Below are 13,964 nucleotides of genomic sequence, written 5' to 3'. Positions count from 1 at the left end.
CAAATTTTTTATTTAGTAGTCTCAAATAATTATAAAACTAGTCTATGTAAAATAAATTGTATCAAAAGGTAAATTTTTGCTCGCACTAGATATTTACATCACATCAATGTAACTTATCATAGTTAATTAGTTTGATAAAGAGAAAATGCAGTATAATCCATTATTGAACCATAATTAAGTGATATTTGTGGTATTTTAACACATGTCATGCATTTATATTAACTTAATATAAACACCCGAGCAATTTTCTAATTAGTTAGTGTTCTCTCCTATGCACTTTTACTTGTCCACTATTACAATCTTTACTTGTCATTTTTAATATATCAATAAAAGATAATAATTATTTTTTTTTCATGTTTTACCTTAGCATTAATTATTTATTTTTCAAATTAATTTTCAAGACGTAATATTAAATATCAATTAATAAGATTAATGTGATAAAATAGTCATGTTAATCAGTATATTTTTAATAAATATGTTAAGTCAAAATATACCAAATAAAAATAAACGGAGGGAGTAATAATATGGTCAATGAGGTTGACTGAGATCTCTATCGTATCTTAACCGAAGACAGAAAAAGAGAAAGAGATTGTGAGTTGAATGGCAGTGGTATTGACTAGTCGCGTGCACAAACAAGGCAAATTTTTTAGCTTTTTTCACAGTTGTTAAAAAAGTGAAAGTTAGTAGCTCAGAAGTTCAGTGCAGAGTGCAATTGGGCAACCGTAAAATTTCACCAATTAGGTTTGTTCATTATTATCTTGATTTCATCTCAATCTTTCTTGCCCCTTATTTTATGAAATAAATACGAGCAGGTCCTGTCCCCCAAGCCATACCAAATCATCCTAGAGTACACACACCTTTTGTTGGCCGGTGAGTACGGACTTCCGCCCATATCCTCTTGTCAATATTGTTACAGACTCATAATTTAGTACCACTACATTTTGTTTAATTTTAACGTCATGTCTTCGTCTCACTTCCAACAATGGTACCCTGACTATATATGTAGTAAATTCCTTCTCCAAATAATAGTTACGTCTCAATTTCAAATTGTAGGTTAAGTCAATGTAACGTTGGTTTAAATGGACACAGTTGGATGTTATTGCCGAAAAGGCACTATGACTATTTAATATTTCACTTTATTTATTTGTCTTACTTTCCGTTTAAAAAATTAATATTTGTTTCTTTTTATATATATAATTTTTAAATCATTTCCTTACGGCATGCAACACATTTTTGTTGTACAAGCTTACAAGTAAAAGAAACAATAAAGAAGAAAAAAGACAAACAAGTAGATTGCGTTGAAATAGCCATTGAGATTAGCTACTTAAATAATTTACTATACTTGACATTGGAAAGCATGTATTCATCTTTGCTAATTAAATTGTCCGTCTTAAATGCAAATATAATGAAGTTCTAGTACGATATGTGTGTCAAAATTTGGACACACAAAACAGATACTTATGTTAAAATAATATTGATGATAAATTTCGATCGACTGCGGGAAACGGTTGCCAATTGCCATAGTAATATATATAGATGGATGAATGAAACTTGAAAGCCGTCCCTACAGCTGCCTGCTATCGATGAGATCAAAGTTCACGCATTTGCCGTCCCCCATAATGCTCCCTTCTTCCACTTACCTCCAAAATCCTAACAACAAATTCATGTCCCACACTAGATTCTCCATCCTTCCACAAACACATGGACCCATTTAAAGTATTACGTTTTGTAAATGTAACTAAGATACGGTTCAAACTAAGTTATACATACTACTTGCCTATAATCATCTCATTAATAGTAAAGCTAACGTTATAATATAATTATCAAAAATATAGAAATATATTATTCATTTTTGAGACTTAATAAAAAAGAAAAATGACACATAGATTATAACGAAATGAGAAAGGAATATAATAATGAGATTTTTAGGAAAATGGTTAAAAAAAATTGTTGTCTATGATGCAAAATTGCTCAATGTTTATAATTAATTATATACTTTAGATTAGTTCATACCTTCATTGTTAGCTAATTATCTCGTTCTTTTCGTTCAATTAACTTAGTTTTAAATCACAATCAAACATAAAATGTAAATGTAAATCTTTTTTTTAAAAGATGCAGTTTTAACACGTAAAGTTTACTCATTTCACGTTAAAGTTCTTGGTAATGTCAAAGAGGATCGAAAATTAATAATGAAATTAAAGCAATTTAGTATGTAGATGAGCCAACTTAGACTTTTTCCCTGAATTTGAAAATTTCTTAGTATTATAACTTAAAGTAACATCCTATCCAATCAAATATAAAAATGTACCCCTATGTTAAATTACTACTAGTTGGGTTGTGGGTCAGCAAGAAAAAGATCCATGTTTTAACTGTGGTGAAAGAGTGAAGTGAGGCCCAATATAACACTGCCTCCTCAACCCTTTCTCACTCTTCTTAACTCTGGCGCTCACTTCTTTCAAGTTTCCTCTCTCTCGATTTTCGTGTCTATTAAACAAAAAAAAAAAAAACTCACACTGCTCCATTCCTTTTTACTGCTCTTTGCTTCTTCCTTGCAGCACACCTACTTTGTCTGTAGCTGATGCACGTTAAAACACACACAGGATAAACAAGTAAGTAACTTCTGGTTGCGCCTTCGTCGGAAAATGATAGTGTTCGGCCATTCTGGTGCCGGAGTTGGTTTCCTCGCCGGCAAACAGGTCTTTCCGGTGAACTACGAGGCTGAAGTTTCCCGTCGTCTTCTTGAAGCGTCGCATTCAAACGATCTGACATTAGCTCTTGAATGCATCGCCGATCCGTTCGTAGACGTTAATTTCGTCGGCGATGTGTGTTTAAAGGTTCGAAAGGCAGAGGTCGTGACTCATGACGAGTTGCCGAACGAAGTTAGGATAATTTACGAGGAGTTCAAAACCGACGTTACGGCTTTGTTCCTCGCCGCTCATAATGGAAATGTTGCTCTAGTGAGAAAACTACTGGTAATAATTTTCCTCAACTTTGCAATTCCAATTAGTACTAGTAATAAATTTTTTTATGGTTCAAGTGTTTTGCCTACTTGATTCGAATTGATTTTGATTTTTTTTCTTCACGCAAGAGAAAGCTTGTGCTTTTGGATCATTGACTATTAGTTCGTGTAGCATCTTTGTATTCAGCCGGAACTTCTCCATCTGTATTTCTGATTATATTAAATGCAGTGCTTTGGTTATGACTTTTGAGTCCTTTGACTAGCTATTATGAATTTATGATGATATGCTCTAATTAATGCTCCGGTAAAAATTCATAGTTTGTTGAGCCTTTAACTTGACGTTTTGCATCGTCTGTCTGTCCTAAGAAATTTGAATTTTGAATTTTACTGGATAAGACCTAAATCTTTCCGGTTCCGGTCAGTGTGTCGTTATCGTACTGTAAAAGTAGCTGAAAACGCTCGTAGTTAATGTCGACTTTTTCTCCTTATACAATTTTCCTTTGTTATTTTGGCATTTGATAACTTTTTGGTCCTAGTCTTTTTTTCTTTTGTACTTTTGACCGTCTTCTGTTTCTATCATCATCCTTGTTTGAATTTTTTACCTATCAAGAAAAAAGTAACCTATTTTACTTGATTTTTTTTTAAAAAAAAAAATTGTCACCTATTTTCTCAGTACTTGATTTACCCATCTAACGTTATTCTCAGCTATTGTTCTCAATTTTAAGAAAAATGTCACTTTCTCCCCCATACTTGTTCTACCTAGTGTCACTGCAACTTGTGTTTTAAAATTGACTAGTTTTCGGTTAGCAAACAGCAGTATAGGTGTTATTTTACGAATATTTGGAGGAAAAAAATCTTACTCTAGTTTTTCCCTACAAAGAAACTTGCTTTAATTAATTACTACTATGGGGCATTTGTTAAAGGTCTATTTCGTTGTCCTTATTTTGAAGTAAATTTTTGATCTTTGTAAACCTTTTTGTTGCATTAGAGCATGACAGATCAAATTAGACTATAGGGTGAGAAGGCCTTTGCTGAAGTCACTTGAAACTTGAAATGTCTAGTATGGTTTCTTCTGAAAAAACATGAACAGTATGCTTTATGCGTTGCTGGACTATAAGTCTATAACAATGATAATTCACAGTCGGTCTTAAATGTGAAAAATTCAAAACACCTTATAAGTGGATGTTTAATCAAACGAACATTTTTAATCATATTTGTCCGGTGGATTAGGGAGAATGTTGGAATAACTATTCAGCTGCTTATTCACGGGCAGAAATAGGTCCTCACACTGCTTTTCCACTGGCCCATTTTCAATTCATGGATATAAAAGTGTGCAAGCTACTAGTCCTAAAACCGAACAACATAGATTTTATCCTATGTAACATCTATGGTCAGCTCCAGGCACAACTGACCAATTGCAGATCATATATCTGTTGGCTTATATCTTCTTTGTCTTCTTAGTTCTTGGTTTTGCCTGCAGAATAAAATTCCTTGTAAACTGTGAGGATTCTATGTTTCATTCTGTGGAGTTTTGCTTTCTTCTTTATCTCATCAAATGAAACTATGCATTTTGAGTAACTTATAGAGTAATATAGTTACATTTTTTAAAAAAAATTGCAGAGCACTGGAGCCGATGTAAACCATAAACTTTTCAGGGGATTCCCAACCACGTCAGCTGTGAGGGAGGGACACCTTGAGATCTTGGAGATGTTAGTTAAAGCTGGGTCATCTCAGCAGGCTTGTGAGGAAGCTCTGTTGGAGGCCAGCTGTCATGGGCATGCAAGAATTGTGGAGGTGCTCATGGGATCAGACCTGATTCGACCTCGTATTGCTATACATGCTTTCTTCACTGCATGCTGCCGGGGATATGTAAATGTGGTGGACACTCTCCTTAAGGTGAAAAATTAAGCTAGCTATTAAGGATTAAGATACTACTTTTCTGCAGGATATCACTGCTAACGTTAGCTCAGATGTTTCCAACAAAAGTTAAACCTATGAAACATTTACGATTAGAGAAAAGCTAGAGTCACATTTTTTACATTACTCTCCTTGCTGATGCCCTTTTATGCTATTTTGCCTTTAATTTGCAAATTCAAGTGGGTTCTTTTATTTTTTGCTGCTCGATATACCTATAGGTGGGAACAATATTGATGTATACATACCCTTTTTAGCGTTTGCCGTTTTACTTTGCCTTTATTGCTCGTTGTGTGTTTATCTTGTATCCTTTTTGGAGCAACCATGGCCAAAATGTGATTTTTTATTAACATCTTGATAAATTGCTGCTTTCTTGGTGGCAGCTTGGAGTGACCGTGGATGCTACAAATCGCGTGCTGCTCCAATCAAGTAAACCTTCTCTGCATACAAATGTTGACTGCACAGCACTTGTGGCTGCTATTGTCAGTAGGCAAGTCTCTGTAGTTCGTCTGTTGCTTGAGGTAATAAACTCAAAATGGATCACTAGTTATCAATTAAATTCTTCTCAAGTGAAACACTTGACTTCTTTCAATTACACACTCAGCAATTAATGAAGCAATCTTGTCGAATTTATCCTTGTTAAAAGCTGAATATTGAGCCATTTTTAGTTTTAATCAGCAATTGACTAATTAGGCTTTCCCCTTACCTTTTTGGACTCTCAAGGCTGGTGCAAAAACTGATGGACCAGTGCAACTTGGAGCCTGGTCCTGGGATGCAGCTTCAGGTGAAGAATTTCGAGTAGGTGCTGGGTTAGCAGATCCCTATGCCATTACTTGGTGTGCTGTGGAGTATTTTGAAGCAACTGGCACTATTTTGCAAATGCTCCTCCAGCGGCTTGATTCCTGCACATCTCACAGTGGAAGAACTCTTCTCCATCATGCTATTCTTTGTGGTAATGCAGGAGCAGTTTCGGTGCTTTTGAAATGCGGTGCTTATGTGGAATCTCCAGTTAAAACCACCCGGAACATTGAGTTTCGTCCTATACACATGGCAGCCCGACATGGGTTCTCAAGCGTTCTTAAATGTTTGATTGACTTTGGCTGTGATCTGGATGCAAGAACGGACACAGGAGATACAGCTTTAATGATCTCTGCAAGATTCAAGAGTGAAGACTGCCTCAAAGTATTGACTAGAGCAGGTGCTGATTTTGGTTTGGTTAATGTAGCTGGTGAATCTGCAATCTCCATTGCTGCGTCCAATCGATGGAAGCTCAGTTTTCAGGGTGCAGTTCTGGAAGTCATCCAGAGCGGAAAGGTTCCCAAGTCAAGCAACACATCTGTTTTTTCACCATTACTGTTTGTGGCTCAATCCAGGGACGTTTTGTCCCTGAAGGCGCTGATTGGACGAGGAGAGATTGATCTGGATAGCCAAGATGACCAAGGTTTCTCTGCTGTAATGATCACAGCTGCAGAGGGTCATGTCGAGGGCTTCAGGTTGCTTGTTTACGCTGGGGCTAATGTCAAGCTGCAAAACAAGTCTGGGGAGACTGCTGTTACCCTCTGTGTGCTAAATCCAAATCGTGATCGATTTGAAAAGGTTCTGCTCGACTTTGCTCTTGAACAGGGTAGTCGAAATGCTGCAGGTTTCTATGCACTGCATTGTGCTGCTCGATGTGGTGACTTGGATGCAGTTAAGCTGTTAACAACCAGGGGCTATGACGTAAACATGTCAAATGGGGATGGTTATACCCCACTTATGCTGGCAGCAAGGGAAGGACATAGCCGCACATGTGAATTCTTGATCTCCTGTGGAGCACGTTGTGATATGAAGAACGCAATGGGTGAAACTGCACTATCGCTTGCTAGAAAGATGCAGAAAAATGAGGCAGAGCGGGTGATACTGGATGAACTTGCTAGGAAGTTGGTCTTAACTGGTGCTCAGGTGAAGAAGCACATAAAGGGAGGTAAAGGGTCTCCACATATGAAAGTTCTTACAATGGTTGAAGCTGCTGGAATATTGCGTTGGGGAAAATCGAGCAGGCGTAATGTGGTATGCCAAGAGGCAGAAGTGGGACCAAGTTTGAGGTTTCAAAAGATGAGGCAAAGGAAAGGGGATGCTGAGCTTCCTGGAATCTTTAGGGTGATCACAGCCAAGAACAAGGAAGTGCACTTTGTGTGTGAGGGTGGTTCTGAGATGGCAGCGCTTTGGGTGAGGGGGATAAAGCTTGTGACAAGAGAAGCTATTTTTCGCTAGTAGAGATATTCCTCAGTGATAAGCACAAGAGTTTAAATGTATAGTTATTAGCTTTACTACTTTCATTTTGTCATATGGTTAGATGAATTCTTACTTATGTAGAGTATCTCTTAGCATCTGTAGTACTTCGTCTTGTAGTACTTCGTTTGTAAATGTCATTTTAACGAGAAAAAGGAAGGTTGAGAAGATCAAAGCTTTTACTGCTACCCAGCTTCATCATACATGAGTTGGGTTTTACTTTTCTTCTTTCCATCTTCAGTTTGTTGAGATAATGCAGATCGAATCCTCTTCTTCCATAAATGTTGTACGAACTTATAATAGGAGGTTCACTTGTTCTACAACAGAGTAGTTCAGTCTACAATTTTCTCTATTTAACTAGTGGAATGACAGGGTAAACGCAAGATGATGATTGATGAAATTATATTTGTCAAGAACACACTACTACATTTTACATTTGACGAAGACTCTATACAGGGATGAATTTGTGGAAAACAAGTTATCTAATATCGAGAAAAATAACTCTTATGAAAACTTAGTTCACAAGTAACATTTCATTTGTATTTGCTCAGATTATATAAAAATATTTCTTCTTACCCATCAAAGAGATTTTTTTTCTTATTACCAAACACTCCTAGTAGGGGTGGGCATAAATACCGAAAAACCAAAAAATCAAATCAAACCGAACTAATTCGGTTTTTCTGTTCAGCGTCAGTTTTATTTTTTCAAAACTTCGGTTCTTCGACTTGATGTTTAGTGTAAGGGTCTTAGAACTTCGGTGCACCGAAGAACCGAACTTTTATTAAAAAATATTTTTTAAAAAATAAGTAATAATAACAATAATAATAATAATAATATATATATATATATATATATATATATTCTCTTAACTAAAAATAAAAAATCAACTAACAATTAAATCATTCATGAACAAATCAAAGTAGCAACAAATGCACAATTCAATAGTTAACTTCAAATATTAGTTCTCAAAAGGCACCAAAACATATTTTTATCAATGTATGTTATGTAAAGGAACCCATCTTTGTCCTTGTTTTCCTCGAAAAGTAGTTGGAGACACAATGTTCTTGACAAAGATAAATATAGTCTTTTAGTTAACACTAGGGGTGTCAAAAGAATATGAAAAACCGACCGAACCTAACCAAACCGATTTATGTTGTTGTTTTAATAAAATTATAGACTTTTATTTAAGTGTATAATCGTCCCGAACAATTGGGATGGTTATTATAATTTATAAAAAAAAACCAAAAAATTCTCGAACCGAACCGAATAAATATATTTTGTATATTAACAATATGTTAAATTTAATATATATATATATGTGTGTGTGTGTGTGTGTGTGTGTGTGTGTGTGTGTGTGTGTTTTATAACATTTTTCAAATACAAATATAACTTAGGTCATAGGCCTTTAGTGACTAGACGACTTTGGGTCTTTGCTTATTAATTAACCTATACTTAACTAGGTTTAAAATTAAAAGATACGGTAATAAATACTCTATCAAACAATACACAAAACCTATGCAAACACTCCTATTAAATATTTAAGATGAAAAAATGTAGCAATAAAGTCTTACATTTTTGTCTTCTTGGTGAAGAATTAAAGTGTTTCTTCAAGAACATATTTGCAAAAGAAATATTTTAATAATAGTATATTTTGAGGTGATATTTTAAAAGTAAAAAAATCCGAAAATTAACTGAACTGTACCGATACCGAAGAGAAATCGATATGATTGGGATGGTTTTAAAAAAATCTAATTTTGGCTATATATTATAAAATAACCGAAAATTGGGATGGTATAATTTTTAAAAAATCGACCAACCGTACCATTAACACCCCTAGTTAACACAATAACATGGCGAGACACATCATTCCTTAACATACTTTTAAATTTTAAGTATCTTATACTTTGATTTTGTCCTTATTTTATTTTTCATTCGCACCAAAAAATCAATTTAAAAATACCAAACTAATCCAAACTGAAATAGAAAAAATCGAATTGAATTAGTTTGATTTGGTACATAATTCACGTTTCTCTAAAACCAAAAATCAAAGAACCAAACGAAGTTTGATAAACCGAACACCCACCCTACTCTTGATAAATATTTTATTTCATACAGTACTACATAGTGCACGTGACTTTCCATGAGGGCTCAAAATTAAACATCTTATTGCTGAGAAAATGATCAAAATGATCCTTAATGTATGGGCTTTGATTCCATTTGGTCCTTAATGTATGAACTTGATGGAAATGGTCCTTTATGTATCATAAATTGTAATCAATTTAATCCTTAACCCTAAAATTTTAATGGCAGCGATTATTTAAAAAAAAAATTAACTAAAATCGCTACACGTGGAGCGATTTCCCATTATTTTTTAAGCAGTCCTCGCCTCGGGAATTTTTATTAAAAAAAAAAACTTTTTTAAGAAAATGGCTACTATAGCAGCTATTTCTATTTTTTAAACGCTGTTGGGGCAGTGTTGTTAAAAAAAAATTCACAACAGCGATTTTAAAGAAAAAAGATTTTTTATTTTGGACCGGCAGCGATTTTTATGTTTTTTAATGGAGTAACAACGTCAATTTTGTCAGAAGAAAATCGCTCAGTCAGGAGCGATTTTGCCCTTTTAGTTAAAAAAATTGATGTGCCATTTTGAAATTTTTGGAAACAAAGAAAGGAAAGTCTTGAATGAACGCATTTTTTACATATTCCGTGTATTTTGATGGCAAAAAAAAATAAAATATTAATTTTAGGATTAAGGACCAAATTGATCACAATTTATGATACATAAAGAACCATTTCCATTAAGTCCATACATTAAGGACCAAATGAAATCAAAGCCATACATTAAGGACCATTTTGATCATTTTCTCTCTTATTGCTGGTTCAAAGATTGTGTTTGGCACTAGAGAACAAACAACATCTGCGGTCCAAAAGCCTCCTCCCCAAAAATCTTCAAATACACCACCTACATACCCAATTGCCAACTCTCACCTTCTTTGTTTAATCAATGCTTCACACTAGTTTTCACAGTAACAACACCACTGAACAGCTGAAAAATGATATCTTTTATGCGACTACGAATCCCAAACGCAAAGCTTGCCTTTCTTTCAAGAACATCCCGAGTACCCCTTTATCGGTAACGTTATCTTCGACTAACATCACAAATTACCAGTCTTTTAATGGTTTTTCTTTGTGGGTCTGTATGATATTGATGTTTAGGTGCTATAACCTGTTACCTATGAGACCACTTCCAATTTGAACGTGATAACACCACTGGCTTAGTCTGACCTGTGCCGAATTCACTTTAGGTCAATACTAAGAAACGTTTAGCCTTGTTAGAGATACATATAGGCAATACTAATTAGTTGAGATTAAATTTGAATCAAGTTAGGTCAATGCTAAGAAACTTTTAGCCTTGTTAGAGATCTATATATTTTTAGGAATGTAGCCTGTAGGGAACTTCTAGTGCCGGAGAAACTGATCTTTAGTAATATTGTACTGAGATGAACTTAAATGGATCGATATGGACAAGGATTCATAAAGCCGACCACAAACTTGCTTGAGATTGAGGCTAGTTGTTCTAAATTGTTTGTTAGTGATAAATATGACTATTCCCTGGCAATATCTCTTAGAAGTTAGACCTAAACATTCGGTGGTTGTGTAATATAATATGCATTATAATACCACTTGTGCAGAATAAGAGCTCTAAATATGCCTCCTCTTTTTCCTAACTATATGAATAAAAGAAGTTGATTAGGCATCACTTATTTTCGGCTGCACTAGCATATGATGTGATTATACTTTTGTAGACATGTAATTCCTGGTTTTTTCTACAATATTTTCACTTTAGTTTTTACTTGTATTTGTCAAAGCTGTTTTTGCAAACGTTTTTCTTGAGCCGAGGGTTTATCGGAAACAACCTCCCTACCTCACTCAAGATAGGTAAGGTTGCGTACAGCTGACACCCCACCCTCCCCAGACCCCACTTGTGGGATCACACTGGGTATCTTGTTGTTGTTGTAATTCGCGGTTTTGTTGTAAATATCGTCTTCTCTTTAAGTCGGGGTTAAATAATTAGTTAAACTTTCTTCAGGATTGTATTGTCGTTACCTCAGAAGGTTTTCTTTTGCGCAGCGAAGTATTGTAAGTTTCTCAATTCTGGAATATGATTTTTTTTACCTCCAGTAGACTTTCCAGCACTGTGTATCCTCCTAGCAGTGCTGCTATTGGTTTTGCCATAATATTTGTACATTATCTTTGATTGACAGCTGAATCTGAGGTAGACGGATCTTTTAGCTTAAGGTTGGTCCCCCCAACCCTTGTAGCTGCTGAAAAGGAAGAGGCGAAGGCTGTCTTGACCTTGTTTCTGAAGAAACAGGGTTTAAGCAATGCTCTTGCAGCAAGAGCTATCAACAGATCAGATTCTTTTATCGATCACCTTGTCTCTCGGCTACATTCTGTTCATAAGTCTCGCTACCTCGTAGGTCTGGTTTAAGCAGATTGATTTCCTGTTGTTTCTCCCTCTTTCTCTGCTTGTACATCTGTGAATTTGCAGAATGTGCATGAGCATATTCGCTGTGCTGTTTTCTGTTTATCTTCATCTGTAAATTGTGAATTTCCTTTAATTTGCAGGACGAGAACTAACAACTCTTGAGATTAGGGATGCTCTCATCCCATACCTTGAGGCCCTCCACGAGGAATATGGAAGCATTTTGGTGGACGTTGTGGAGAGCTTTCCAAACCCACCTGTTGTGGAGAAAATAGAAGAAACTGTTGAAAAAGTACCTATTCCTGTCACACCAGCTTCACCTCCTAGTGCTGTTCTCGACTCCAAGAAACTGAAGGCTCTGGCACGAGTGACTGATATTGGACCCACTGGAAAGCTTCCCCCACATATTTTATACCTTGTTGAACTGGGCATGGACATTGAAAGGATTAGAGTAATCACACGAAAGTTTCCTGCTTTTGCCTACTATAGTCTTGAGGGAAAAATCAAACCAGTAGTTGAGTTTCTCCTTGATCTTGGAGTGCCAAGATCACAGATCCCAATAATTCTCAGCAAAAGGCCTCAACTATGTGGAATTAGTCTCTCAGATAATTTAATTCCAACAATGACATTTTTGGAAGAACTAGGCGTTGATAAAGAACAATGGGCTAAAGTAATCTACCGTTTTCCTGCACTTCTCACTTACAGTAGACCTAAATTGAGAGCAACAGTGGACTTTCTTTATGAAATGGGTCTATCTGCTGAGTGTGTGAGCAAGGTTCTAACCAGATGTCCAAACATCATAAGTTACAGCGTAGAGGACAAGCTAAGGCCTGCAACTGAGTACTTCCGCTCAATGGGGGTTGATGTTGGAGTTCTTCTCTACCGATGTCCTCAAACCTTTGGTCTTAGCATTGAGGCTAACATTAAGCCTGCCACCGAGTTCTTCAAGGATAAGGGGTTCAGTATGACGGAAATTGCCACAATGGTGTCAAGATACGGTGCTCTATATACTTTTAGCTTGGCTAAGTTGGTATTAAAGTGGGAGTTCTTTTTGACCATGGGTTATCCAAGAGCAGAACTGGTCAAGTTTCCTCAGTATTTTGGTTATAGTTTAGAAGAGAGAATCAAGCCAAGGTTTGCCATTATGACTGATAAAGGTGTAAGGTTGTTACTGAACCAGATGTTGTCACTGTCAGAAGATGGTTTCAATAAGGCTTTGAAGAGAAAATTGCAGAAACTAATAGATAATTAGCCAGAGGCAACGTCTCTGGTGGAGATTTTAGCATTTAGATTTCAAGTCCGTTGAGCCAAAAGTAATGGTTTTCAGTTATTGCTAGGTGAAGATAGCAGTGTTCCTATTGGAGTATGTTTTTTTACAAAGTTGTCTCAATGGATGCTAGGGAAATTTGCTTCCTCTCCTCCTCTTGAGGAATCTTATTGAGTCAGTAGACATCTCCTGTGCCTAGTGTACAACTGTATAGACTAAACTAATCGGAAATATTGGTAGAATAGCTTTTAGGCAAAATGCATTTTATGTGTATTTTGTACTCGAGGTTTGTTGTGTTTATAGGCCTTTAGAATATGATGTAAGTTTTGTTGACAGGATTTGTTTGTAGTTATTCAGGATCTTTAACAAGTGAATTCTCAATTCTTGTGAGGACACATATATGGCTTTCAACAGTTATGTTTTCTTTTATTCCTAGACTAGACAATGGAACACCTCCTCTTATTCACTGTTTAGTTGTTTGTTTGGACTAATCCTGGGAAATTTATGTATGTTTCCTGTATTATCAAGTAACGAGGCTTACATTTGTTGTTGTACATATAGTATTTCATTTGATACTTCAGATATTATTATTTGTGATATTCATTCGTTCAAGATAATCTAGAGATAATATTCATTTATTAAATTTACAGGGTTGGAGAATGGAGCACTTTCATAGTCAGATTTAAATGGTGTGATGGAATAATTTAAAATTTTCTATTTTAGTTACAAGTTTAGGTTAGAATAGAAAAGCTTATGATAATATGTTATTAAGTTTATAACCCTACTCACCGTAATTTAAATTAGTCAAACAAATAGATACCAAAGATATTATGATCAAATCAGGCAAAAATATATATATAATAGAGACTACATTGTGCTTTTATAGAAAAATATTTGAAGATTTACCCTTTTTTACGATCTGATTCATTATTTCAACTTTAAAATTAAAATAGAAAAATTTGATGAATATGCTAAGAAATTTTGAAGTAAAATAATGGTTTTTAGTTTATTTTCAATCAAAACTATATCCAAATTCGCAGTAAGAAATATTTGAAGTAAAATAATGA

The 13,964-nt window shown here is 35.2% G+C and overlaps 2 protein-coding genes across 2 annotated transcripts; both read left to right on the top strand.

Moving 5' to 3' along the window:
* The first annotated feature begins 2,434 nt into the window (after positions 1–2,434).
* Positions 2,435–7,319, top strand: LOC125848595 (uncharacterized). The gene is made up of 4 exons (XM_049528481.1): positions 2,435–2,972; positions 4,580–4,855; positions 5,257–5,394; positions 5,597–7,319. Exons 1-4 carry the CDS (start codon positions 2,643–2,645, stop codon positions 7,124–7,126), a joined length of 2,274 nt encoding a protein of 757 aa, XP_049384438.1. The 5' UTR covers positions 2,435–2,642; the 3' UTR covers positions 7,127–7,319.
* A 2,739-nt stretch (positions 7,320–10,058) lies between these two features.
* On the top strand, positions 10,059–13,212 carry LOC125848131 (transcription termination factor MTERF5, chloroplastic). The gene is made up of 4 exons (XM_049527940.1): positions 10,059–10,277; positions 11,235–11,284; positions 11,410–11,625; positions 11,774–13,212. Exons 1-4 carry the CDS (start codon positions 10,198–10,200, stop codon positions 12,880–12,882), a joined length of 1,455 nt encoding a protein of 484 aa, XP_049383897.1. The 5' UTR covers positions 10,059–10,197; the 3' UTR covers positions 12,883–13,212.
* The last annotated feature ends 752 nt before the right edge of the window (positions 13,213–13,964 follow it).

The sequence above is a fragment of the Solanum stenotomum genome, chromosome 12, assembly GCF_019186545.1.
Source record: "Solanum stenotomum isolate F172 chromosome 12, ASM1918654v1, whole genome shotgun sequence".
NCBI lineage: Eukaryota > Viridiplantae > Streptophyta > Magnoliopsida > Solanales > Solanaceae > Solanum > Solanum stenotomum.
The sequence above is the reverse complement of the archived record's forward strand: the minus strand, read 5'-3'. Positions and strand labels throughout refer to the sequence as shown.